General features: G+C 41.7%; 1 protein-coding gene across 3 annotated transcripts in view; it reads right to left on the reverse strand.

The window, feature by feature from the left end:
• Positions 1–25,640, reverse strand: part of CPAP (centrosome assembly and centriole elongation protein) — a 90,450-nt gene that overhangs the window by 23,219 nt on the left and 41,591 nt on the right. For 2 of the 3 annotated variants that reach the window (XM_080662145.1, XM_080662147.1), the window contains 3 exons: positions 15,386–15,551; positions 8,573–8,815; positions 3,357–3,441 (listed from right to left, as the gene is read on the reverse strand). In XM_080662145.1, coding sequence (XP_080518271.1) covers positions 3,357–3,441; positions 8,573–8,815; positions 15,386–15,551 — 494 coding nt within the window. The remainder of the gene's footprint in view (positions 1–3,356; positions 3,442–8,572; positions 8,816–15,385; positions 15,552–25,640) is intronic. The other variant, XM_080662146.1, reaches the window with a different exon arrangement.

A 25,640-nucleotide genomic window follows, 5' to 3' on the forward strand; every position in this document is an offset into this window, starting at 1 on the left:
CAGAGCAATAAGGCAAGAGAAAGAAATAAAAAGCACCAAAATGGAAACGAAGAAGTGAAAATGTCACTTTTTGCAGATGTCATGATTCTGTACACAGAAAACTCTAAAGACTCTACAAAAAACAACAACTATTAGAAACAATAAACAAATACAGTAAGTTGCAGGATACTAAATAAACATACAAAACGCCAATACTGCCTAGGCTGGTATTGATCAGTGGTTAGAGTGTCATCCCGCACATCAAAGGGTCTTTGGTTTGCTTCCTGATCAAGGGCACATAGCTGGGTTGCAGGTTTGATCCACAGGCCCAGTCAGGGTGTGTGCAGGAAGCAACCAATCGATGTGTCTCTCTCACATCAATGTTTCTCTCTCTCTCTCTTCCACTCTCTAAAAATCAATGGAAAAAATAACTTCAGGTGAGGAAAAATAAAAAATCCAATGCCTTTCTATATACTAACAACAAAATGTTAGAAAAAGAAATGAAAAAAAATTCCCTTTGTAATTGCAACCAAGGAATGAAGTACCTAGGAATAAACTTAACAAAGGACATAAAAGACCTATATAGTGAAAACTACAAAGCATTATTAAAGAAGATTGAAAAACAGAACAAAATGGAAAAATATCCCATGTTCATGGATTGGAAGAATCAACATAGTTAAAATGTTCATACTACTCAAAGCAATATACAGATTTAATGCAATCCCCATCAAAATCCCATCAGTTGTCCCATGCACCGATGTCATTTTTTAAAGGAATAGAACAAAACTCATCAAATTTGTATGGACTCACGAAAGATCCCGAATAGCCAAAGCAATCCTGAGACAAAAGAATGAAGCCGGAAGTATCACACTACCTGACTTTAAATTATACTACAGAGCTACGACAATTAAAACAACATGGTATTGGCAGAAAAACAGATGCACAGATCAATGAAACAGAATTGAGAACCCAGATATAAAACTACATGTATATGGACAGATAATTTCCAACAAAGGAGCCAGAAACACAATGGAGTAAAGAAAGCCTCTTCAATAAATGATGCTGGGAAAATTAGAAAGTCACATGCAAAAGAATGAAACAGATTACAGTTTGTCAGCATGTACAAAAATTAATTCAAAATGGATCGAAGACCTAAATATAAGATCTGGAATAATAAATTCCATAGAAGTAAACATAGGTACTAAACTTATGGACAGTAGTCATAGAGAACATTTTATAAAGTTGACCCCAAAAGCAAGGCAAGTAAAGGCAAAAATAAATGAATGGGACTATATCAAACTAAAAACTTCTGCACAACAAGAGAATCCGACAACAAAACCAAGAGACAGCCGACAGAATGGAAGATTATATTTGCAAACAAAAGCGCTGACAAAGGTTTAATATCCAAAATATGTAAAGAACTCATAAAACTCAACACCAAACAAACAATCCAATTAAAAGATGGGCAGAGGACCTGACCAGACACCTCTCCCAAGAAGACACATGAACAGCCAATAGACATATGAAAAGATGTTCAACCTCACTGGCAATTAGGGAAATGCAAATCAAAACTACACCTGTTAGAATGGCTATTATCAACAAGTAATAACAAGTGTTGGAGAGGTGGTGGAGAAAAGAAAACCCTCATTCACAGCTGGTGGGAATGTAGACTGGTACAGCCACTATAGAAAACAGTGTGGTGATTCCTCAAATAATTAAGAATAGAGTTAACACCATAGGACCCAGCATTCCCTATCCAAAAACTCGAAAACATGTATTCGCAAAGATATCCTATATAATAAAGAGGTAAAACACAAATTGACCATCACTTCAACACACAAGATGGCCACCCCCATGTGGACACAATATGGCCGCCACAAGATGGCCAGCAGGAGAGGGCAGTGGGGGCAATCAGACCTGAAAGGGAGGGCAGTTAGGGGGGACCACGCCTGTAGGGGAGAGCAGTTAGGGATGACCGGGCTGGTAGAGGAGGGCAGTTAGGGGCAATCAGGCCTGTAGGGGAGGGTAGTTAGGGGTGACGGGGCCAGCAGAGGAGGACAGTTAGGGGCAAACAGTCCTGCAAGGAAGGGCAGTTGGGAGCGACCAGGCCTGCAGGGGAGGGCAGTTGGGGGGGACCAGGCCAGCAGGAGAGGACAGTTGGGGGCGACCAGGCTGGCAAGGGAGGGCAGTTAGGGGCAATCAGGCCGGCAGGGGAGCAGTTAGGCGTCAATCAGGCTGGCAGTGGAGTGGTTAGGGGGTGATCAGGCTGGCAGGCAGAAGCAGTTAGGGGCAATCGGCAGGCAGGCAGGCGAGCGGTTGAGAGCCAGCAGTCCTGGATTGTGAGAGGGATGTCTGACTGCCCACAGGATCGGGCCTAAATGGGCAGTCAGACATCCCTCGAGGGGTCCCAGATTAGAGAGGGTGCAGGCTGGGCTGAGGGACACCCCCACCCCCCATGCATGAATTTCGTGCACCGGGCCTGTAAAAAAAAAAAATACACACACACACACACACACACACACACACACACACCTCTATATTCATTATTCATGGTGGCCAAGACATGGAGACAACCAAAGTGTCCTTTGGTAGAGGACTGATTAAAGAAGATGTGATACATATATACAGTGAAATACTACTCAGCCGTAAGACGACATACTGCCATTTGCAACAACAGGGATGGATCTTTATATTATGCTAATGACATAAGTCAGTCAGAAAAAGCTAAGAACCATATGATTTCACTCATATGTGGGATATAAAACTGAAACTTGTGGACAAAAAACAGCAGTGTGTTGGTTGTCAGAGGGAAGAGGGGAGACAAATGGGGGCGGGGTGAATGGTGCCTAATATATGGTGATGGAAAATGATTTGACTTTGGATTGTGAAGGCACAATGCAATATATAGATCTTGTGTAATAGAAATCTACACCTGAAACCACCCCAATAAGTTTAATTTTTTTAAAAAAAAGGCTTTCTACAGCCCTATTTATGTTATTGACACACTGGATGAAACATGAATGCCCATCAAAAGGAAAACTTGACTGGCAAATACATGTGGATTCTATATAGCTATTATAATGAATAACCTACAGTTTATATGTATTAATGTGCTAAGTCTTAAAATATGAAGAGAAAAAAACAAATTGCAAAGGAATACATAAAGTATGAAAACAATACTATATTAATTTATGGACACAATATAGTTAAAGAATGAAAAACCAGCACGGGAATGCTGTCAAGGTGAAAATTAAATGGGGGAGTAGGATACACAGGAGGCTTCAATTAAAATCACAGTATTTTATTTCTTAGGTAGATTAATTTTCTATTCTTTAAATTCCTGAAATGTCTTCTAAAAAGATCATGCAGCTTCTTACCTTGTGTGGGCAAATTATTTTTCTTGTATGTCTCTAGCTGGGTTCCTGAAGAATTTTGACTCTTTTGAATTTGAACTGATGAATTCTACAGTAGGAGATAATTATATAATTGAATATAAAATTAGTGTTAGTCTACATATTAGTACAATGAATTAAACTAACAGAACTCAGCTTGCAATGAGAATGTTTTAAGTTTGTTCATTTACATTGTTTTCATTTATCACTAGAGACCAGAGTGAACACACACATATGCGCACACCCATACACACACACCACCTCTGTAAATATATTCATTCCTCAAGTTAAGGGCATAACAGACAATATAAAACGAAACAGTCTTATGTGACTGTTACCAGGCTAGCCAGAGGAGAGAGGAGGAACTCATGGTTACCCATCAGCAAAACCCTCTTATCTCAGCTTCTCCGGTTAACGTTTCCCTCACTGCCTTGCTCTAACTGAGCCCTAAGTCCCACTGAAATGAATGCTTACCACTGTCCCTTGTAGAGATGGAGGTTTCTCACTCTCAACCCTACACTTAGAGGTAGTAGGTGTCCTCTAGAGCTCACAACCCTAGACTTAGAGGTAGTAGGTGTCCTCCTTGCTCCCCATCACTGCTTCCAACCAAATTTCTTTCTCTCCTCCCTAACCACCCCCACCAAGCTCCAAGTCTCATGGCCATGTACTCACCCTACCATGTACCCCTCCTTGCCTTTCCTGACCTACTCTCCCTCCAATCTCAGCCATGCACTCCCTTGGGCAAACTCTAGAACTAGTCATTATCATTATTTGCAATGATCAATAACTGTTCAATTTCAAAGCATTTGAATCCAGAACGTGAGGTATTCTACAAAATAACTAGCCTGATCTATTAAAAAAGCCAATGCCATTTAGTGTTCAATTATGTATATATGGGTGATATGCTGTGTTTCTACACCTACCTTCATATGGTCCAGCAAAAAACACAATGTGGCAAAACCTTAACAGTGGTTCAATCTAGGTAAGTAGTCAGGTGTCCATTGGACTGTTTTTTCAAATGCCTCTATCTGGAAAACTTCCATAATGAAATGTTTGAAGAAGAAGGGAGAATTCCACTTTCTGACTACAGCCTACAGGGTCCTACAAGTCATTGATCCATGTGTTCTATGTCCCTCACAACCTTGTAGCTTATGCCCTCCTTAAGCAGTTCATGGGTCACTGCATACTGTTAACTTCTAAGCCCCTCTCTCTGCTTTGTGGTATTCCCCAATGACCACACCTCTCTTAAAACATAACTTTCCACCAACTGACACCCAAAAAACAAACAAACAAGAAAAAAATAATGCAAGCCATTCCCACTGGAAATGCCCCCAATGCAGCCCAGGACTCGGACTATACTTCCCAGTCCCTTGGCTTTCCTCTCTCTTAGACAACTATTTTACACTTTCTCCCATGTTCTCTGCCCTCACCCTCAGCAGAGTATCATGCTTCCCACTTTATTGAGAAAGTTAAAGCATCAGAAGGGAACTTCCTATCAAGTAGCACCAGACACCTAGCCCTAGGTCCAGACCTTAGACCTTCTGTTATTGAAGTCGAACTGCCTGTGCTCCTGGCCAAAACCAGCCCGTCCATTCATTCAATCATTCATTCCCTAAATCCCATCTCCCCTTACTTATGATCACTGCATCATTTCCCTCTCTACTGAAACCAACTCTATCAATATACAAACACCTGTTAATTTCCCATCTTAAAAACAAAAACAATTTCCCCTACAGCCACTACCCCCTTTTTTTATATTTACTGCAAAACTTTTCCACACAGATCTCATATTCTGTCTGAAACTTCTCCCCATTCTCTCTTATCCAGTCAGGCTTTTATCTTTGACACATTTCTACTTGGTAAATCCAAGGACCAACCAACCTTCAGTCCTCAACTTACTGAGCAGCAGCCTTTGATGCCTGTATGCCACACTGTCCCCCTTGAGGGCCCTTCTCAGCTTGGCTCTCAGAACACCACATGGACCTCCTTTCCTTCTTACTCCATGGTTATTTGTCCTCCTTGCCCCCCAGCTTCTTACATTCTGCTCAGTATTTGGACCTCTTCACTTTCAGCCTCAGTCATCTCAGCCCAAGGCTTTACCATACATTCTGATGACCCCAAACTTCTACCTCCAACCTGACTTCTCCTAATATATGTATAACTGTCTAGTAAACATCTTTACTTGATGCTTACTGGCATTTCAAACTCACCTTGTCTGCACCTGAGCAATATGTGTTGTCTTCTTATGGACTTTAATAACAAATGGAAATTCTTATATTAAGCAAAAAAACTACACTAAACGGGGAAGCCATTCCTGACTCCTTTCTTGCTGTCACACCCCATATCCAGTTCATCAATAAATCCTGTCCACTCCTCAACCCCTCCATTGCCACTCCCCCAGTCTAAGCCAATCTCTAGTCTGAATTACTGCAATAGTCCACCTTGATGTTCCTGACTGGGCCCATAGTTTCCCACCCCCTCAATCTATTCTTTTTTTTTTTTTTTAATATATTTCTTTATTGATTTCAGAGAGTAAGGGAGAAGGAGAGAGAGATAGAAACATCAATGATGAGAGGGAATCATTGATTGGCTACCTCCTGCACATCCCCACTGGGGATCGAGCCTGCAACCTAGGCATGTGCCCTTAGCCGGAATCGAACCTGGGACCCTTCAGTCCACAGGCTGATGCTCTATCCACTGAGCCAAGCTGGCTAGGGCCCCCTCAATCTATTCTTAAGTCTATAGTAGAGTGAACTAAGTGTTGGGGAACTCAGAGATGCAATATGGCTCCAGCAGCAAAAGCCTCTGGGAAATGTTGGACTCTGTTTAACCCTCAGTAACCTCAGGCTTGGCTGACTACCCAGAAAGCCAAATGCCATCCAAAGATAAACATCATGTCCCCAGGAAGGAGGTTAATGAATGTATAGAGAGTGATAACTGCCTGATGTTATTATGTTAACTTAGAAACGCATTGTTCTTGCTGGTGGTCTATGTGACTACCAACCATATGGTTTTACTTTTAATCCCCTATTAAAAAAATAAATAAAAAGACCCTGTCCTAGAAGGAAGTGGATTCTTCCAGGCAGGCCACCACTGGGAGCAGCTACCTTACCCATGTATGTAAGTTTCTCCTATTAAAGCTATAATTTTGAATAAGGTTATCTGTCAGTTCTTCAGAATCAATCCTGAATTTAGACGTTGGGTGCTTTCCCCAAACACTAAAATAAAGCGTTAGACCAGTGATCGGCAAACTCATTAGTCAACAGAGCCAAATATCAACAGTACAACGATTGAAATTTCTTTTGAGAGCCAAATTTTTTAAACTTAAACTTCTTCTAACGCCACTTCTTCAAAATAGACTCGCCCAGGCCGTGGTATTTTGTGGAAGAGCCACACGCAAGGGGCCAAAGAGCCGCATGTGGCTCGCAAGCCACGGTTTGCTGATCACTGGGTTAGGCCACCCTTCAATCAGAGCCCTGCAGGAGCTCCCACTGCACTCAGAGAAAAAGCCCAAGTGTTTACAGAAACTATGAAGGCCTAATGAAATCTGCACACACCACCCTTCATCATATCTCTGGTTTATCCCCTGCTAATCTCCCCTTTCTCTGCTCCAGCTTTACAGTAAGTGCTCACTTAACATCTTTGGTATGTTCTGTGACTTTAAGTGAAATGACGTATAATGAGAACAATTTTATCAGGCTGATTGATATAAGTAAGAGTTAAGTTCCTACAGCATCAATCTTATAATGAAATGACACTATTCGAGGACCTGCTGAACCAGCCTTTGGCATTGTTGAACCCCAGGCCCTCTAAGCAGACAGCCCCCAGGCCCAGGTCTCCTGTGCCTGCTCTGCTTCTCACCCAGGTCCCCCTTCAGCCATTATTCAAATGTTGCTTTCTCTGTAAAGCCTTCCCTGGCCATCCTACATGTAACTGCAATACCCCATACAGTTATTCCCTCTCCTTGCTTTTTCTCCTTCATTTTCACCACTATGTCACATACCATATATTTTATTTATCTATCTTATTTATAGTCTTTCTCCTGCCACTAGAATATTAAGTTTCAAGAAGGCAAGGACCTTTGCCTGTTTTGTTCATTGCTTTATCTGCAGTACCTAAAAGCAGTGTCTGGCAAACCAGAGTTGTAGGTCACACGCATGTGACTCTCTGCAAACACTTCCCTTGGCCTGTTTTAACTGACACTGTCTGCCTACTGCTTATAATAATCCCCTTATCAGAATTATACAAATGGCACAACACTGTTCAAAGCTGTAGACTGTTAGGTGTCAGTGTTTTTATTCTGCTCACTGACACGGCAGAGAAGTTATTCTCCATCGCTACTCAGCAAAATCACATATGCTCACTGCTTAATCATCACCTGTACCTTTTCATTTTATTTTTCCAGTTTCCTTGCATTATTATAGTGTCACTGGTTTTTAAGAGCTTGTTTATGACTAAAGATGTTAACCATTTCTCATGCATTGCAAATGAAATACCATGTTTTTTGTTACCATTTTATTCTGGTGTTTTACTTTTTGGTTGTATCAAACTTGTGTATTAAATATAATCATATGCTGTTTAAAAACAAGAATTATACAAATGAATTTGAAAACTATCTCTATAGCAATGCTCAAAATTATATGGCATAGTATTTACCATCTTTTTGTTGTTAATCCTCATCGGAGGATATTTTTTCTATCGATTTATAGAGAGAATGGAAGGGAGGGAGAAGGGGGAGAGAAAGAGAGAAAGGAGAGACAGAGAGAAACATCAATATGAGAGAGACACAACAATTGGTTGCCTCCCACATGTGCCCCGACTGGGGCCTGGGATCAAACCTGCAATCCAGGTATGCACCTTTGACCGGGAATTGAATCTGTGACCCTTTCGTGCACGGGCCAATGCTCCAGCCACTGAGCCACACGACAGGGCAATAGTTACCATCTTAACCAGGTTAAAGTGCACAGGTCAGTGGTATTAAGTACATTCACACTATCATGCAACCATCACCACCTTTCATTCACAGAACTCTCTTCAACTTGTAAAACTGAAACTCTGTTCCTATTAAACACTAATCCCTTACTCTCTCCTCCCAGCAGCCCTGGAAACCGCCCTTGTGCTTTCTGTCTGTAGAAATCTGACTGCTCAAATATTTAACATCTCCCCCTAACTTGACAAGGCCGGCTCGTCTCCAAACCTACCATGGACCCCTCTTTCTTCATGGCAGTCCTGCAATGACCCATCTTGATGCTGCCCTCAGCGGCTTCCACTTTCTTCCAAGCATCGAGTCGGAATCTCTCCATCACTTTTATTTCTTCCCGGAGGTCTGTGTTCTCTTTGACCAACATTTCTATCTGGCTTCTAAGACGGCCATGTGTACTTGACCATTTTGCTTCCTTTCTTTTCAAATCTTCCTGTAAATCTGTTATCTGCTGTTTCAGAGCCTGCCAACCCCCCCATCCCCCCAAAAAAGCATTAGTAGAATTAAAACAATGAAACGGACGAAAAAAATACATACTAGCTAACCTAGTACAGAGAACAGAAAAGAGAAGGCTCAATCACATTTCAATAACACTGGGATTTTCAGGAAAGGGACTAGGGGGTTCAGGCTAGAGCCTCACTCATACCATCAGCAAAATTAATTCCAGGAATCAGGAGGAAGCAGCAGACACCACTTAAGAGTTCACTGAAATAATGTGGCCTTGAGATAATAAAGATACTAATTGAGCCCTGGCTGGTTTGGTTCAGAGGATAGAGCGTCGGCCTACACAGACTGAATGTTCCTGGGTTTGATTCCATCAAGGGCACATGTCCAGGTTACAATCCCTAGTAGGGGGCATGCAGAAGGCAGCCGATTGATGATTCTCTCTCATCACTGATGTTTCTATCTCTTTCTCCGACTCTCCCTTCCTCTCTGAAATCAATAAAAATATATTTTTTTAAAAGATATTAATTGAAATAGAAGAGATAAATGGGGGTTATCTGTTGAAGAAAAAATAAATAGGAATTAATTACTAACTGAAGGAAGAAGAGATGAGGTAAAGGGAAGAATGAAAGATTCAAATTCAAAACTACCAACCCAGAAAACTGATCCTATTGGGAATTTATAAGAAACAGGTTTTAAGAAAATGAGTTGTTTCAGATGAACTAAATGATATAAATGAAGAAACTCCTGGATATGTCTAGAAGCCATCTGTAACTGTACAAAGAGAAATAAATATCAATGTCAGAACTAAGGAGAGATAGTCAGCTAGCTACTCAGAATACGTAGGTGCAAGTCATGGGAAGTGACTTGAAGCTGAGGAAAGAAGTATACAGAAGGAGGAGGCATTACCTACCACCCACCTGAGAACCTGTTCAGATATGAGACTGAAGGCAGTGAGAATCCTAACTCACTAACACACACCTCATTAACACACACAGACAATCTGACATCCATCCATGCTCATATAAACCTCACAATAGCCAATAAAGTGCTGCTCCAGTGAACCCATGAATGATAAGAAAATGAAACAGCCTATTGCTGATATGGAGAAAGTTATAGTGGTCTGGAGAGAAGATCAAACCAGCCACAACATTCCCTTAAGGCCAGTGGTCGGCAAACTCATTAGTCAACAGAGCCAAATATCAACAGTATAATTGAAATTTCTTTTGAGAGCCAAATTTTTTAAACTTAAACTTCTTCTAACGCCTCTTCTTCAAAATAGACTCGCCCAGGCCATGGTATTTTGTGGAAGAGCCACACTCAAGGAGCCAAAGAGCCGTATGTGGCTCACAAGCCACGATTTGCCGACCACTGCCTTAAGCCAAAGCCTAATCCAAGCAAGACTCTTAACTCTTTAATTCTGTGAAGGCTGAGAGAGGTGAGGAAGCTTAGAAGAAAAGACTGAAGCTACAAGAGGTTGGTTCATGAAGTTGAAGGAAATAAGCTGTGTCCATAACATAAAAGTTCAAGGTGAAGTAAAAAGTGCTAATCTAGAAGCTGCAGCAAGTTATCCAGAAGATCTAGCTAAGATAATTAATGAATATGGTTACACTCAATAACAGACTTTCAGTGTAGACAAAACAGCCTTATATTGGAAGAAAATGCCATCTAGACTTTCATAGCTAGCGAGGAGAAGTCAATGCCCAGCTTCAAAGCTTCCAAGGACAGGCTGACTCTCGTTAGGGGCTAATGCAGCTGGTGACTTTAAGTTGAAACCACTGCCCACTTATCCATTCTGATAATCCTAGGGCCCTTAATAATTATGCAAAATCTACTCTTCCTGTGCTCTATAAATGGAACAACAAAGTCTGGATGACAGCATATCTGTTTACAACATAGTTTACCGATTATTTTAAGCCCACTGTTGAGACTACTACTCAGATAAAAAAAATTCTTTTCAAAACATTACTGTTCATTGACAATGCATTTGGTCACCCAAGAGCCCAGATGGAGATGTACACAAGTAATGCTGTTTTCATGCCTGCTAACAACATCCATTCTGCAGCCCCTAGATCAAGGAATAATTTTGACTTTCAAGTCTTACTAATTAAGAAACACATCTCATAAGGCTATAGCTGCCATAGATAGTGATTCCTCTGATGGATCTAGGCAAACTATAAATTGAAAACCTTCTGGAAAGGATTCACCTTTCTAAATGCCATTACGAACATTCATGATTCATGGGAAGAGATCAAAACATTAACATTAACAAGAGTTTGGAAGAAATTGATTCCAACCCTCAAGGATAATTTTGAGGCGGTCAAGACCTCAGTGCAGGGAGTAACTGTAGATGTGGAAATAGCAAGAGAGCTAGAATTAGAAGTGGAGCCTAGATGTGACTGAATTGCTACAAATTCATGGTAAAACTTTAACAGATGAAGAGCAAAGAGAGTGGTTTCTTGAGATGGACTTTACTCTTGGTGAAGCAGCTGTGAATATGTTAAAATGACAACAAAGGATTTAGAATATTGTATCAACTTAGTTGATAAAGCAGTGACAGGATTTGAAAGAATGGATTCCAATTTTGAAAGAAGTTTTACTATGGGTAAAATGCTATCAAATAGCATCTCATGCTAAAGATAAATCATAAATTCCCACAGCCATCTCAAACTTCAGCAACCACCACCCTGATCAGTCAGCAGCCATAAACATCAAGGCAAGAAGTTCCACCAGCAAAAAGATAATGGTTCACTGAAGGCTGGTTAGCATTTGGGGCAATAATGCTATTCTCTAAGGTATGTACATAGTTTTTTTAGACTATAGTATAGTGTAAACATAACTTTTATATGCAAAGAAAAACCAAAATATTCATGGGATTTGTGATATTCACTTTATCGAGGTGGTCTAGAACCAAATCCACATTATCTCTGAGTACGTCTATACCATCTCTTTAATCTTTTAATGATTTAATAATCAGAAGCCTATCAATAAATATAGATTTGTTTCCAATTAAGTATATACCTGTTTTTAAAGTATGTAATTGCATTGTAGAGGCAGAAAGAAGGATAAATATAGGAAACTATGAATGAGCTATAGTTTAAGAAAAACAAGGAACTGTACCCACAACCAAAAGAAATAATGAACACCCATGGTTACACACAATATCAAGTCTTTTGAAAAGGGTCCAATACTTAAATCAACATTAACAAAGCAGAAAGAGGGTTCAAAAAAAGGTTTAAAAATTATGAAATTGTCTAATGTCTTAAAGAAGAAAGCTAACTCACCAACGCTCCAGGAAATGAGACCTCTACATCAACCCTGTCCAGAATTTTCTGTAATGATGGATGTGTCCTGGACCTGCACTGTCCAATGTGATAGCTACCAGTCACATAACAGCTACTGAGCACTTGAAATGTGGCTAATGTCACTGAAAAACTGAATTTTTAGTTTTATTTAATTTCATTTAACTTAAACTTAAATAGCCACATGTGGCTAATGACTAGCAGACTGGAAAGAACAGGCTTAGAAAATAAGAGGATAAATTGTTTGCAGGAAAGGCACCAGGTTATAATAAAGTAAAAACTATGTGTTATTCTCATCAAAGTAAGTAGAACGAAAATAAAGCTCATTTGCTATGGTTTGAATCACACTGGAAGAAGAAATTTCATCTATGACAAAGAGGGGAAAGTAGAGGAATCAAGGTTATAATCTTGGGTGGTCTAAGAAGGGTGGTGTTGCTATTTTCCTTATGGTTCTCTAAGATTTTTATAACATAGCAAGGTATCAAAGTAAGTATCACTCTACTCCTGGGAGACTCGGGAACAGTAAATATGAAATGACAAATCCATTATGCAGGTATTTTATGGTTTTAAATTTAGTGAAAAATTTTCTGATAGCTGAATTTGATTTTAACTACTGTTTAAAGTATTTGAAGTGGCCCAGGCCTGATAGCTCAATTGATTAGGGTGTCGTCCCAATATGCCAAGGTTGAAGGTTCAATCTCTGGCCAGGGCACATATAAGAAACAACCAATGAATGCCTAAATAAGTGGAACAACAAATTGATATATGTCTCTCTCTCAAATCAATTAAAAGTATTTTAATGAAGTATTTGAAGTATTCACAAAAAGTCATGATAAATTTGTATTATTATAGATTATAAAAATAATCTATAACCTAATTACAGATTTTAAAAAGAAATTCAGCCCTAGCTGATTTGGCTCAGTGGCTAGAGCGTCAGCCTGCGAACTCAAGGGTCCCGGGTTCGATTCCAGTCAAGGGCATGTACCTTGGTTGCGGGCACATACCCAGTAGGGAGTGTGCAGGAGGCAGCTGATCGATGTTTCTCTCTCATCGATATTTCTGGCTCTCTATCCCTCTCTCTTCCTCTCTGTAAAAAAATCAATAAAATATATTTTTTTAAAAAAAAGAAAAATTCAAATAAGTTTAATATAAATTTTTAATCTACAGAGCAAAAAACATCTATAATAATAAAAGCATAATATGCTAATTAGACCGGACAGCCAAATGACCTTCCGGACATCATTCCAGACGTCCTTCCAGACGAAGTGGTGGCAGTGGGGGCCGAAGCAGAGGCGGTTAGGGGTGATCAGGCAGGCAGGCAAGCAGTTAGGGATGATCAGGCAGACAGGCAAGTGGTTAGGGGCGATCAGGCAGGCAGGCAAACAGTTAGGGGTGATCAGGCAGGCAGGCAGGCAAGCAGTTAGGGGCGATGAGGCAGGAAGGCAGAGTGGTTAGGGGTGATCAGGCAGGCAGGCAGGGGAGTGGTTAGGAGCCAGTGGTCCCAGATTGCAAGTCAGACATCCCCCAAGGGGTCCCAGATTGTGAGAGGGTGCACACTGGGCTGAGGGAAACCTCCTGCCCCGGTTCACAAATTATGTGCACCAGTCCTCTAGTTCTTAATAATTGCTAGTAGAATTAAAACTTGAAATGATATTTATGAAGAGATAATCTGGCAATATCTATGAATGTACAACCACCCCTCTTTAACCTAGAAATTCACTTCCAGGAATTTACCCTACAGATATACTTGAATATATAAGATATATGGGGGCAAGATGAATTTGTTTTGTTCACTCCTATATTCCTAGCACATGCCTTCTATATCACAGGTATTCAATAACCACATGCTAAATGACTAAGTAGAAGAATGATTGTGAAGTGCTTGTGTACAAAGTAAATTCAAGACAGCACTCTTAATAGAGAGAAAAAGAACAGAAACAACATAAATGTTTAGTTAATTATGGCACATCCATATAATGCAATTCTATTCAATGGTAAAATAAAGAATGACGATGTTTTTGATGTTAAGCTACAAATGATTTCAATATAATTCCATTATTTTTTTTAAACTTAGCAATATATATGCATTTGCTTAGAATTCCTCTGGAAGGATACAAGAGATTGGTAACATTGGTTGTCTCAAATGAGGAAAATTGGGTGCCTGAGCAAGGGTGAGATATTTCACTGTAGAGCCTTTTTTTTGAAATAATAAACTTAATAGATTGTTAAAGTCTATCAGATTTAATAAACCAAGCATTAACTAAAACATGGCATGTGCTTCTCCCCACAGAGTAAAAATATAGGATTAAAGACCCTAATCAACATGGTATATGATAACTTAAGCTATAGGTGTGCAGGTGAGATTGTTCAAAGATGGCATACTATAGAAAGAAAGAAATCAAAAGACAGAACTCTAAAATACTGGTATTTAAAATATGGACAGGCATGGACACAGACAATAGGGCGCTGAAGGCCTGGGGCAGGAAGGTGGGGGTGGGCTGGAGGGGGTCAATGGAGGAAAAAAGGGGACATATGTAATACTTACAACAATAAAGAATTATATATCTATAATAATAAAAGTGTAATATGCTAATTAGACCAGACAGCGGAACGACCTTCCAGATGAAGCCGCTGTGGCAGGGGCTGAGGCAGAGGCAGTTATGGGCAATCAGGCAGACAGGCAGAGGTGGTTAGGGGCGATGAGGCAGGCAGGCGAGCAGTTAGGGGTGATGAGGCAGGCAGGCATGCGAGTGGTTAGGAGCGATGAGGCAGGAAGACAGAGTGGTTAGAAGCGATGAGGCAGGCAGGCAGGCGAGCAGTTAGGAGCCAGTGGTCCTCTGATCATGTCCATTTCTAACTTTGAAATGAAAAGGACTGATAATTTGGCCTATCAATTTATAAGTTTTAGAATTAAACACCTATTCAGTATAGGGGCCTTAAATTATTAAAAATGAACAAAACTTAACAGTATTTGTTGTGTGGTAAGTCAAACAAATTAACCCAACATTACAACAGTGAGCTTCCAACTCTTGGCTTATGAATTCATTCATGTCATTAGCGTACTCTTTCTGTTTGTTTGGAAACCTTTAATAAGAGAATATTTTACTCTTTAAAAGCCAGACTACAAAAGATGTTCCTGATGCAGTGTCTCAGATGGATAATTTGTTGAATCAATAGATGACTAATAAATTGATACCCAATATCTCTTTGACATATCAAATAACCCTAAGGTTCTTACAAAACTGAAATCTTTACTAATTTATATGAGCATATAAGTATTGGTATACCTGTATTTCTTCACGTTCCTTTTTATCTGGAAAAGTTCTTGCAACTGTAGCATACTTTTCAAAAACTTTGCGTTTATTTTGTAGCTTCCTCATTTCCTCCTTTTTAAACTCTTTTATTCGAGCCAATTCATTTGCTTTCTGTTGTTCAAAGTCTGTGATTTCTTTCCTAAAATGATCAAACCATGTTATTTAATGAGATTATCTAAAGGAACCAACCATCTCAGTAAATATAATAATCCACATGTGGCACCAAAATGAAACACCAGGAATAGCCTGGTAATGAGGAGCTGGAATCTTGGTGAATCCGTTTTCAATCTATAGCACCCTCCCGACAAGCACCTACTGGGCACCTACTATCAATCAAGTACACTGGAAGAACTACAGTGGAATAACTAAACATCCTTACTCCTGTGAAGCCTCTTATCTATAACTAGGGTCCCAGTGCACAAATTTGTGCATGGGTGGGGTCCCTCTGGATGGCCTGCAGGGATCAGGCCGAAACCCTCAGTCCAACGCGGCCTGCAGCTCCTACTTGTCGTTACCACTCATCCCGGCCCCACTGTGCCTGCCGAGGGCTTGCACCCAATCAGTCCATGAGCCCTGCATCTGGTGCCCTCCCAAGGGGAGTGGCCTGCAGGATCGGGCTGAAACCCACTCTCCGACATCCCCGAGGGGTCCCGGATTGCTAGAAGGCACCAGCCAGGCTGAGGGACCCCACCAGTGCACCATCAGGCTGGGGAGGGGCTACAGAAGGGCTCAAGGGTGTGTCTGGCCCATCTCGCTCAGTCCGAATCAGCCGGACACCAGCAGCAAGCTAACCTACCAGTTGGAGCATCTGCCTCCTGGTGGTCAGTGCATGTCATAGCGACTGATCAACTGGTCAACTGTCTGCCCCCTTGTGGTCAGTGCACATCATAGCGACTGGTCGACCAGTTGACTGACTGCCCCCTGGTGGTCAGTGCATGTCATACGGAGCAGTTGAGCAGCCTTAGCATATTATTAGCATATTATGCTTTGATTGGTTGTTCGGTTGTTCTATTTGGTCTGTTTGCATATTACCCTTTTATTATATAGGATAATAAAAGCGCAATATGCTAATTAGACCGGACAGCCAAACAACCTTCTGGACAACCTTCCAGATGAAGCTGGGGCTGCAAGGGACAAGGCAAGCCGCCATGGTGGCGAAGGCCGAGCCCCTTGCACGAATTTCGTGCATCAGGCCTCTGGTATCTGATAGGAGAGACAGAAAATAATAGAATAAATAAGTAAAATATATAGGACACTAGAGGCCCGGCGCATGAAATTCGTGCATAGGTATGGTCCCTAGGCCTGGCCTACAGTCAGGGCCATCTTCCCTGACTGCTGGCAGCCGGCCCCGCTCCCCACCACCACCCACCCCCAGTTCCCCGTTCACCATTGGGCGATTGGAGCCTGCTGGCCAGGGAAAGGGACCGAGAGGTTGGCCGTTCCCGCCTGCTCGCCAGCCCCATCCCCCGCTGCTGGACGCCCTCTGTGTGGGGGGCGACTGGTGGGGCAGGGGCCTTGGCCTGGCGCCGCCCATGTCTGCTACCACCAACCTGATTCCCTGTTCGCCATTGGGCGATCGGAGCCTGCCAGCCAGGGGAAGGAAGCAGGAGGTTGGCCGGTAGGCCTCAATCAGGCGAATGGGCCTGTGGGCTGGGGACAGCTCCTGCATTGAGCGTCTACCCCCTGGTGGTTAGTGTGTCTCATAGCCACTGGTTGTTCTGCCATTCGGTCGATTTGCATATTACCCTTTTGTTATATAAAATTAGGAGTGGCAAGGAATGAGGTTAGATAATATCAGTATAAGAAATTAAAATTATAGATGGGGTCATCTTGCTGAGATAATATTTGAAGTAAAACCTAAAGAATGTGAGAATACCCATGAGGTTATTCGGACAAAACAGTTCAAACAGAGGGAACACCACATGCAAAAACCCTGTGGTAGGAATATGCCTGATGTGTCAAAGAAAAGCTAAGCAGCCAATGTGGCTAAACAGTGAGCAGGAGACAGGGGGGGGGGGGGGAAAGGGGGGGGGTCAGATTAGCTAGGTTCTTACAGACCACTTGTGAGGACTTTGGTATTTAGCTGAGAAGAATGTTGATTTAGCTGAGGGACTGTCACAGCCCAGTTTCATTGTTCATGCTGTGTTAAGAGCATAGGAAGAGTGACATCCCCAAGAGAATGGAATAGGTCCCTGGCTCATATGCCTCCATATGAACAACAATCCAATAGCCCTTCATGAACATAAGTGCTTTTGTAGAAGCTCTAGGATTCAGGTAGGAGGTTGGGAAAACTTGGTGAAGCCTTAAGATCAAGGACAGCCACTGAGAGAAGGCAAGCCCATACCCCAGTGGCAGACTTGCTAAACATGGCCCTGGCTGCAGAATGAAAACAGCCTAGGTCCCCTATGGACTCAGCCCTAGCTCCATCCGCCAAAGGACTTGTGAAGAGCAACACCCATCTGTGCCCCTGATAACAGGCCCACACACCTCAGTCCCAACTATAGATCTTAAAACAACCCTGTTACCGGGCCCCAGACTGCTATACTGTAGTTGCAGACAGTCCTGCTCACCCAGGTACCCAGCAGAAAGATGCACAGGAACCTGGCAGGAGCCACACTCATCCTTACCCCTGGCAATAGATCCCCTGCCTGAAGATTCAACAGTGGACCCAGAAGTAGCCCCATGACCTAGCTCCAGACCCAACTGACTATCGATCCAAAAGCAATCCTGACCAACCAGGGATCTAGCTTGAACCATATCTACCTACACCCCTGGTAACAGACCTGCCAACAATAGACCCCACAGGTGACCCAGAAGCAGCCACATGATTCAGCTACAACTCCACTCAACTGTGATTCTGGAAGCAGACTCATCAGTCCAGGGATCTAGCAGGAGAAGGTAAAGACCTGCCAAAACCAAGCACTAAAAATAGGAGGGGATATTTGCTCTTTCAAATGCAAAGACATCAAGAAAAGGTTACATGAATCACGAAGAATAAGGTCAACATGACATCACCAAAAGAAACTAATAAGGCTCAAGAAACTGATCCGCAAGAAATTGAGATCTACAAATTGCCTGACAAAGAATTCAAAATAACTGTTTTAAGGAAGCTCAGCAAGCTACATTAGAACACAGATAAATAACCCAACAGAATCAGGAAAACAACACATGAAACAAAATAAGAAGTTCAACGAGGAGAAATTGTAAAAAAGTACCAAACAGAAATTGTCAAGCTGAGAATACAATGGATGAAGTAAAAAAAAAAATGTAATAGAAACTCTCAACAGCAGACTCAATCAAGCAGAAGAAAGAATCTCTGAACTGAAAGACAGGTATTTGAAAGTTATAGTCAGAGGAGAAAGGAGAATATAACCAAGGACATAAAGAAGAGGTCACATCAAGACTGGTAGAAAGTGTGGAGTAAAGAGGGATGGCTGAGCGCCTGTAGGCAGCAGCTGAAGTTCTGGAGAGAGATCTCACATGGTAGGGGGGAGGTGGTTCCCCCTGAGAAGCCTGGGGTTTAAACCCCAATCTGGGCTCCCTAGTCCAGAGTAACTGAACCAGGAAAGAGGCCCACATAACATATTGCTGTGAAAACACTTCAGGTTCTATATGGGAGGAAGAGAGGGCAAAAAAATGCAGGCATCCTCTTAAAGGACCAACATAATAAATTTCATTTGCAGCCACTCAACTTGGGCTCCAGCAGAGGGTGGGCAGAGTGAACTAAAGCTGTGTGAGGAGGGTCTGGGGTTGGTGGCTCTGGGGAGAGAGCTGAGAGGACAGCCACCAGATCCCTGTGCTGAATTATTTCCCCATTCTGCAGAAACCAGCTTTCATAGACAAAGCTTACTCATCAACGCAACTTTAGCCTGGTGGGGAGCGGGGAGCAATTATCCCACCCATTAGAAACCCTCTCACCCCATCCTGTGGAGTTTACATGCTACTAAGCTCTACAGCCTGAGACTCACTAAATGACTGACACTAATAATTAACCAGAGCAAAAGCTGATCTCTGGGTGCTCTGAGTCTTTGCATGACCTGCTTCTGGAGCTGGAGCTAGAAAAAGCAGACCTTGGCGCACAGCTTGGACCTTTCCACATGCATCTAGATCGCTGATAGCTCTGAAAAAGATTTTCGGGGCCAGTCACAAACACCATCTGACATTGGCCTACACCAGAGACCCTCCAAAGAGGCCCAAAATCAATAAACCCAGTTGCCAGCTTTATTAGAGCAGGATCTAATAAGCTTCACAAGCAGTATATCAAAAGGGAGATATTGGCAGGCTCCCTGCTGAAGTTAATTCCGCTGTGTGACAAGCACTGATACAGCAGCCTGCACGCTGTTAGGTTGAGCCTTACTGTCAGCCAGCCTGAGAGGCAAGCCCATGCACGCATGAGCCAAAAGCAATCAACACTCAATTACAACTGGAGGGCAAACACAAAGTGCACAATGGACATTCGAGCACCCAGGTCAGGTAATCAGAGAGACTGCGCCACTGGGTCCCACAGGTCAACTACTACATAAAGCCATCTAACCAAGACTGGGAGCCATACCAGATCTACTAATACATAGAAACAAACAAATAGGGAGCCAAAATGAAGAGGCAAAAAAACCACCCTCAAATGAAAGAATCAGAGAACTCTCAAGAAGAAAAGATAAATGAAACAGAGATTAGAGATTTATCTGATATACAGTTCAGAATAATGATGGCAAAGATGCTCAACAGCATGAGAAAAGATACAGTAACTATGAAAACAGAAATAAAGAATGACATGGCACAAATAAAGAAGACATTGGAAGGAATACACAGATTAGGGGAAGCTGTGGATCAAATCAGTGAATTAGAAGACAGGTTGAAAAATATCACTCAATCAGAGAACCAAAAAGAAAAAACAATTAAAAAACAGGAGGACAGTTTAAAAAGGAGCTGTGGGACAATGTGAAACATAACAATATTCGAATAGCAGGTACGTCAGAAGAGGCAGAAAGGGAGAAAGGAATAGAGAACGTGTTTGAAGAAAAAATAATGGCACAAAAAAGTTACACAACTTCAGGAGGCATGGAGAATCCCAAGGAAGAAGAACCCAAACAGGCCCACACCCAGACACATCATAATTAAAATGCCAAAATTTCAGGACAAAGAGAGAATCTTAAAGGCAGCAAGAGAAAAGCAAACTGTTACCTATAAAGAACCTTCCATAAGGCAGACACCTAATTTCTCATCAGAAACTCTACAGGCCAGAAGGGAATGGCATGAAGTACTCAAGGTAATGGAAAGCAAGGATCTGAAACCAAGATTAGTATATATAGCAAGGCTATCATTCAAAATAGACAGTCAAATAAAGAGCTTCCCAGACAAAGTTTAAAGGAATTCATCACTGCCTGTCTGGCGTGGCTCAATGGTTGAGCATCGACCTATGAACCAGGAGGTCACAGGTTCGATTCCTGGTTAGGGCACATGCCTGGGTTGCAAGCTCGATCCCCGGTAGGGGGCGTGTAGGAGGCAGCCAATCAGTAATTCTCTCTCATCATTGATGTTTCTATCTCTCCCACTCCCTTCCTCTCTGAAATCAATAAAGATATATTATTTAAAAATTGTTTTTTAATCCAAGAGGAAGGAACACTTCCAAGCTCTTTATATGAGGCCAGCATTATCCTAATTCCAAAACCATATAAAGACACTACAAAGAAAGAGAATTACAGGCCAATAACCCAGATGAACACAGATGCTAAAATACTCAACAAAATATTAGCACATCAGATCCAGCTATATATTAAAAAGATCAGCCCTACGCCCTAACCAATTTGGCTCAGTGGGCAGAGCGTCGGCCTGCGGACTGAAAGGTCCCAGGTTCGTTTCTGGTCAAGGGCATGTACCTTGGTTTGCGGGCACATCCCCAGTAGGAGGTGTGCAAGAGGCAGCTGATTGATGTTTCTCTCTCATCAATGTTTCTAACTCTCTATCCTTCTCCCTTCCTCTCTGTAAAAAAATCAATAAAATATAATAAAATAAAATAAAATAGCTCCAATTTAAAAAAAAAACAAAACATCAGTCCTAGCCGGTTTGGCTCAGTATCTAAAGCATCAGCCTGCGGACCAAAGGATCCCAGGTTCGATTCCAGTCAAGGGCAAGTACCTTGGTTTCAGGCTCCCCCCTGGCCCGAGTCCTGGTTAGGGATCGTGTAGGAGGCCACCAATTGATGTGTTTCTCTCACATCGATGTTTCTCTTTGTCTTTCTCTCTCTCTTCTACTCTACCTAAATAACAATGGAAAAATATCCTCGGATGAGAATTAACAAAGAAAAAAAAGTATATATATATATCTATATATAGATATATATAGATATAGATATAGATATAGATATATAGATATATAGATATACTTTTTTAATATATATATCTATATCTATATCTATATATAGATATATATATATATATTAAAAAGATCATGCACCATGACCAACTGGGATTTATTCCAGCGATGCAAGGCTGGTACAATATTCGCAAATCAATAAACGAGATACATCACATAAACAAACTGAAAGACAAAAATCACATGATCATATCAATAGAAGCAGAAAATGCATTCAACAAAATCCAACACCCATTTTTGATAAAAATTCTGATCTAAGTTGGAATAGAGGGAACATGTCTCACCATGATAAAGGCCATATATGACAAACCTACAGCAAACATCATACTTAACGGGCAAAAACTAAAACCTTTTCTCCTAAATACAGGAACAAGACAGGGATGTCCACTTTTACCACTCTTATTCACACAGTATTGGAAGTCCTAGCACAGCAATCAGACAAGAAGAAGAAATAAAAGGCATTCAGCCCTAGCAGGTTTGGCTCAGTGGATAGAGCATCAGCCTGTGGACTGGAGGGTCCTGGGTTCGATTCTGATCAAGGGCACATACCTGGGTTGCGAGCTCAATCCCCAGTAGGGGTCTTGCAGGAGGCAGCCGACCAATGATTTTCTCTCATCTTTGATGTTTCTATCTCTCTATCCCTCTCCCTTTCTCTTTATAATCAATAAAAATATATTAAAAACAAAAAAGGCATCCAAATTGGAAAAGAGGAAGTAAAACATTCATTATTGGCAGATGGCATGATGTTGTACACAGAAAACCCTAAAGACTCCACCAAAAAACTGCTAGATTTAATAAATGAATTTGGCAATGTAGCAGGATACAAAATCAACACCCAAAAATCAATGGCTTTTTTATACACCAATAATGAATTCTCAGAAAGAGAAACTAAACAAACAATCCCGTTTACCATTGCAACAAAAAAATTAAGATACTTAGGAATAAACATAACCAAGGAGGTAAAAGACTTGTACTTGCAAAACTAAAGGACGTTGACTAAAGAGATAGAAAAATATATAAACAAGTGTAAGAATATACCATGTTCATGGATTGATAGAATCAATGTCATTAAAATGTCCATACTACCCAAGGCAATCCACTGATTCAATGAGATCCCTATTAAAATACCAATGGCATATTTCACAGATCTAGAACAAACACTCCAAAAATTTATATGGAACCAAAAAAGACCCCGAAGGCTGCAGCATTCTTGAAAAGAGCAAAGTTGGAGGATTCACAATACCAGATTTCAAGTTATACTACAAAGCCACCATAATCAAAACAGCCTGGTACTAGCACAAAAACAGGCATATAGGTCAATGGAACAGAATAGAGAACCCAGAAATTGACCCAAGTCATTACGATCAATTAATATTTCACAAAGGAGGCAAGAGCATACAATGCAGTCAAGATAGTCTCTTCAATAAATGGTGCTGGGAAAATTGGACAGATACATGTAAAAAAATGAAACTAGACCACCAACTTACACCATATACAAGAATAAACTCAAAATGAATAAAAGACTTAAATGTAAGTTGTGAAACCATAAAATCCTAGAAGAAATAGGCAGCAAAATCTCAGACATCTCTCGTAGCAGTATACTTACAGATACACCTCCTAGGGCAGTGGTCGGCAAACTCATTAGTCAACAGAGCCAAATATCAATAGTACGATTGAAATTTCTTTTGAGAGCCAAATTTTTTAAACTTAAACTTATTCTAACGCCACTTCTTCAAAATAGACTCATCCAGGCCGTGGTATTTTGTGGAAGAGCCACACTCAAGGGGCCAAAGAGCCAGCAGTTTGCCGACTACTGTCCTAGGAACCTAAGGAGAAAATAAACAAATGGGACTACATCCAAATAAAAAGCTTCTGAACAGCAAAAGAAACCATCAACAACAAAAATGGGAGCCCACTGTATGGGAGAACATATCTGGCAATGATATATCTGGTAAAAGGGTTAATATCCAAAATATATAAGGAACTCATGCAACTTAACAAAAGGAAGACAAACAATCCAATTAAAAAATGAGCAAAGGTCCTAAATAGATACTTCTCTAAAGTGGACATACAGCCAGCCAAGAAACATATGAGAAAATGTTCAAAGTCACTGATCATCAGAGAGATGCAAATTAAAATGAAAGTGAGGTATCAACTCACACCTGTCAGAATGGCTATATCAACAAATCAACAAATGACAATTGCTGGTGAGGATGTAGAGGAAAGGGAACCCTAGTACACTGTTAGTGGGAATGCAGACTGGTGAAGCCATTATGGAAAACAGTATGGAGTTTCCTCAAAAAATTAAAAATGGAACTGCCATTTGACACTGTGATCTCACTTCTAGGAATATATCCTAAGAGACCCAAACACCAATCAGAATGAAGGTAAGCATCCCTATGCTTGTAGAAGCACAATTTACAATAGCTAAGACCTGTAAACAGCCCAAATGCCCATCAGAAGATGAATGGATAAAAAATATGTGGTACATTTATACCATGGAATACTATGCAGCTGTAAAAAAGAAGGATCTCTTACCCTTTGAGACAGAATGGAGGGACCTGGAGAATATTGTGCTAAGTGAAATAAGCCAGTCAGAGAAAGACAAGCATCACATTATTTCACTCATATCAGGTATGTGGAATCTAATGAACAAAATAAACTGGTGAACAAAATAGATCCAGAGACACAGAAGCATAGAACAGACTACAGAATCTCAGAGGCAGAGAGGATCCAAGATGGCGGCGTAGGTAAACACCTAAACTGCTGCCTCGCACAACAATTTCAAAACTACAACTAAAAGATAAAACGTCTATCACCCAGAACCACGGGAAAGCTGGCTGAGTGGAAGTTCTACAACTAGAAGGAAAGAGCAAACAGCATTGAGGGGTGCACAGGCGCTGAAAAGCTGAGGTACGGAGGTGCGCGAATCGAGCTGGCGACGGGCCACTGGGAGCGCTGCTTTTTTCAACCCGAAGGGAGACAAGCTCCCGATTACTCCGAACTCCAGTTTCTGAGGAGACGTGGGGGACCCAGGCTCCTACGGGGAGAAGCTGGACTGTCTGCCGTGGGGTCGGAAAGTGAGGGAGGCTTGCTTGCAGGGCTGCGCACAGGAATAATTGTTTATTGTGCTGGGGTGCAGGATGCAGGGACTCGGTCGGAGACACAGAGCTGGCTAACTGGCAGCCATCGCTGTTTGCCACGCCCTAGCCTAGTCACGCCCTGAGACCCCGCGCCGCACAACCTACAAACCCACCCAAGCTCCAAGCAGCGGCTTTAGCATATGAATGACCTGCCCTATCGCAGCTTAACCTAGCAAACTTGCAGCCCAGGTCAGACAGCTCCAAAACCTCCAAACCCAAGCAAAGAGGAGAAAACTGTAGTTCTCGCTGTAGTGCCTGCTGGGTGGCCTCAGACAGTAGCTGACCTGCACCCCATTGGAGATCCAGAAGCCAGTGTACCTAGTGGTCAGTGTGAGACACCAGATTTCAACTCCTCACATCCATAAGTGACACATTCAGGAGGCAGACTCAATGAGCACCAAAGCCCCCTGAAACAAGTCCTGCACCATAAGCGTGTCTCCAGCACAGCAGTTCTTCCATTATAGACACAGCAGGTCCTCACAGCCAATTGGCCTGAAGGTCAATTCCTCCCAGTGTACCAACAGCAATCAAGGCTTAACTACACCAAGACTTTGCACTCAGCCCACAAAGGGGTGGACCAAAGGCATCCACCTCAGGTGATTGGGGAGGCTGAGCTACTGGCCCCTATAGGTCACCTACCACACAAAGCCACTCCATCAACACAAGGAAGCAGCAAAATGCGGAGACCAAGAAACATGTCACGAATGAAAGAA

Source organism: Plecotus auritus (genome assembly GCF_963455305.1).
Source record: "Plecotus auritus genome assembly, chromosome: 3".
In the NCBI taxonomy this organism is placed as follows: Eukaryota; Metazoa; Chordata; class Mammalia; order Chiroptera; family Vespertilionidae; genus Plecotus; species Plecotus auritus.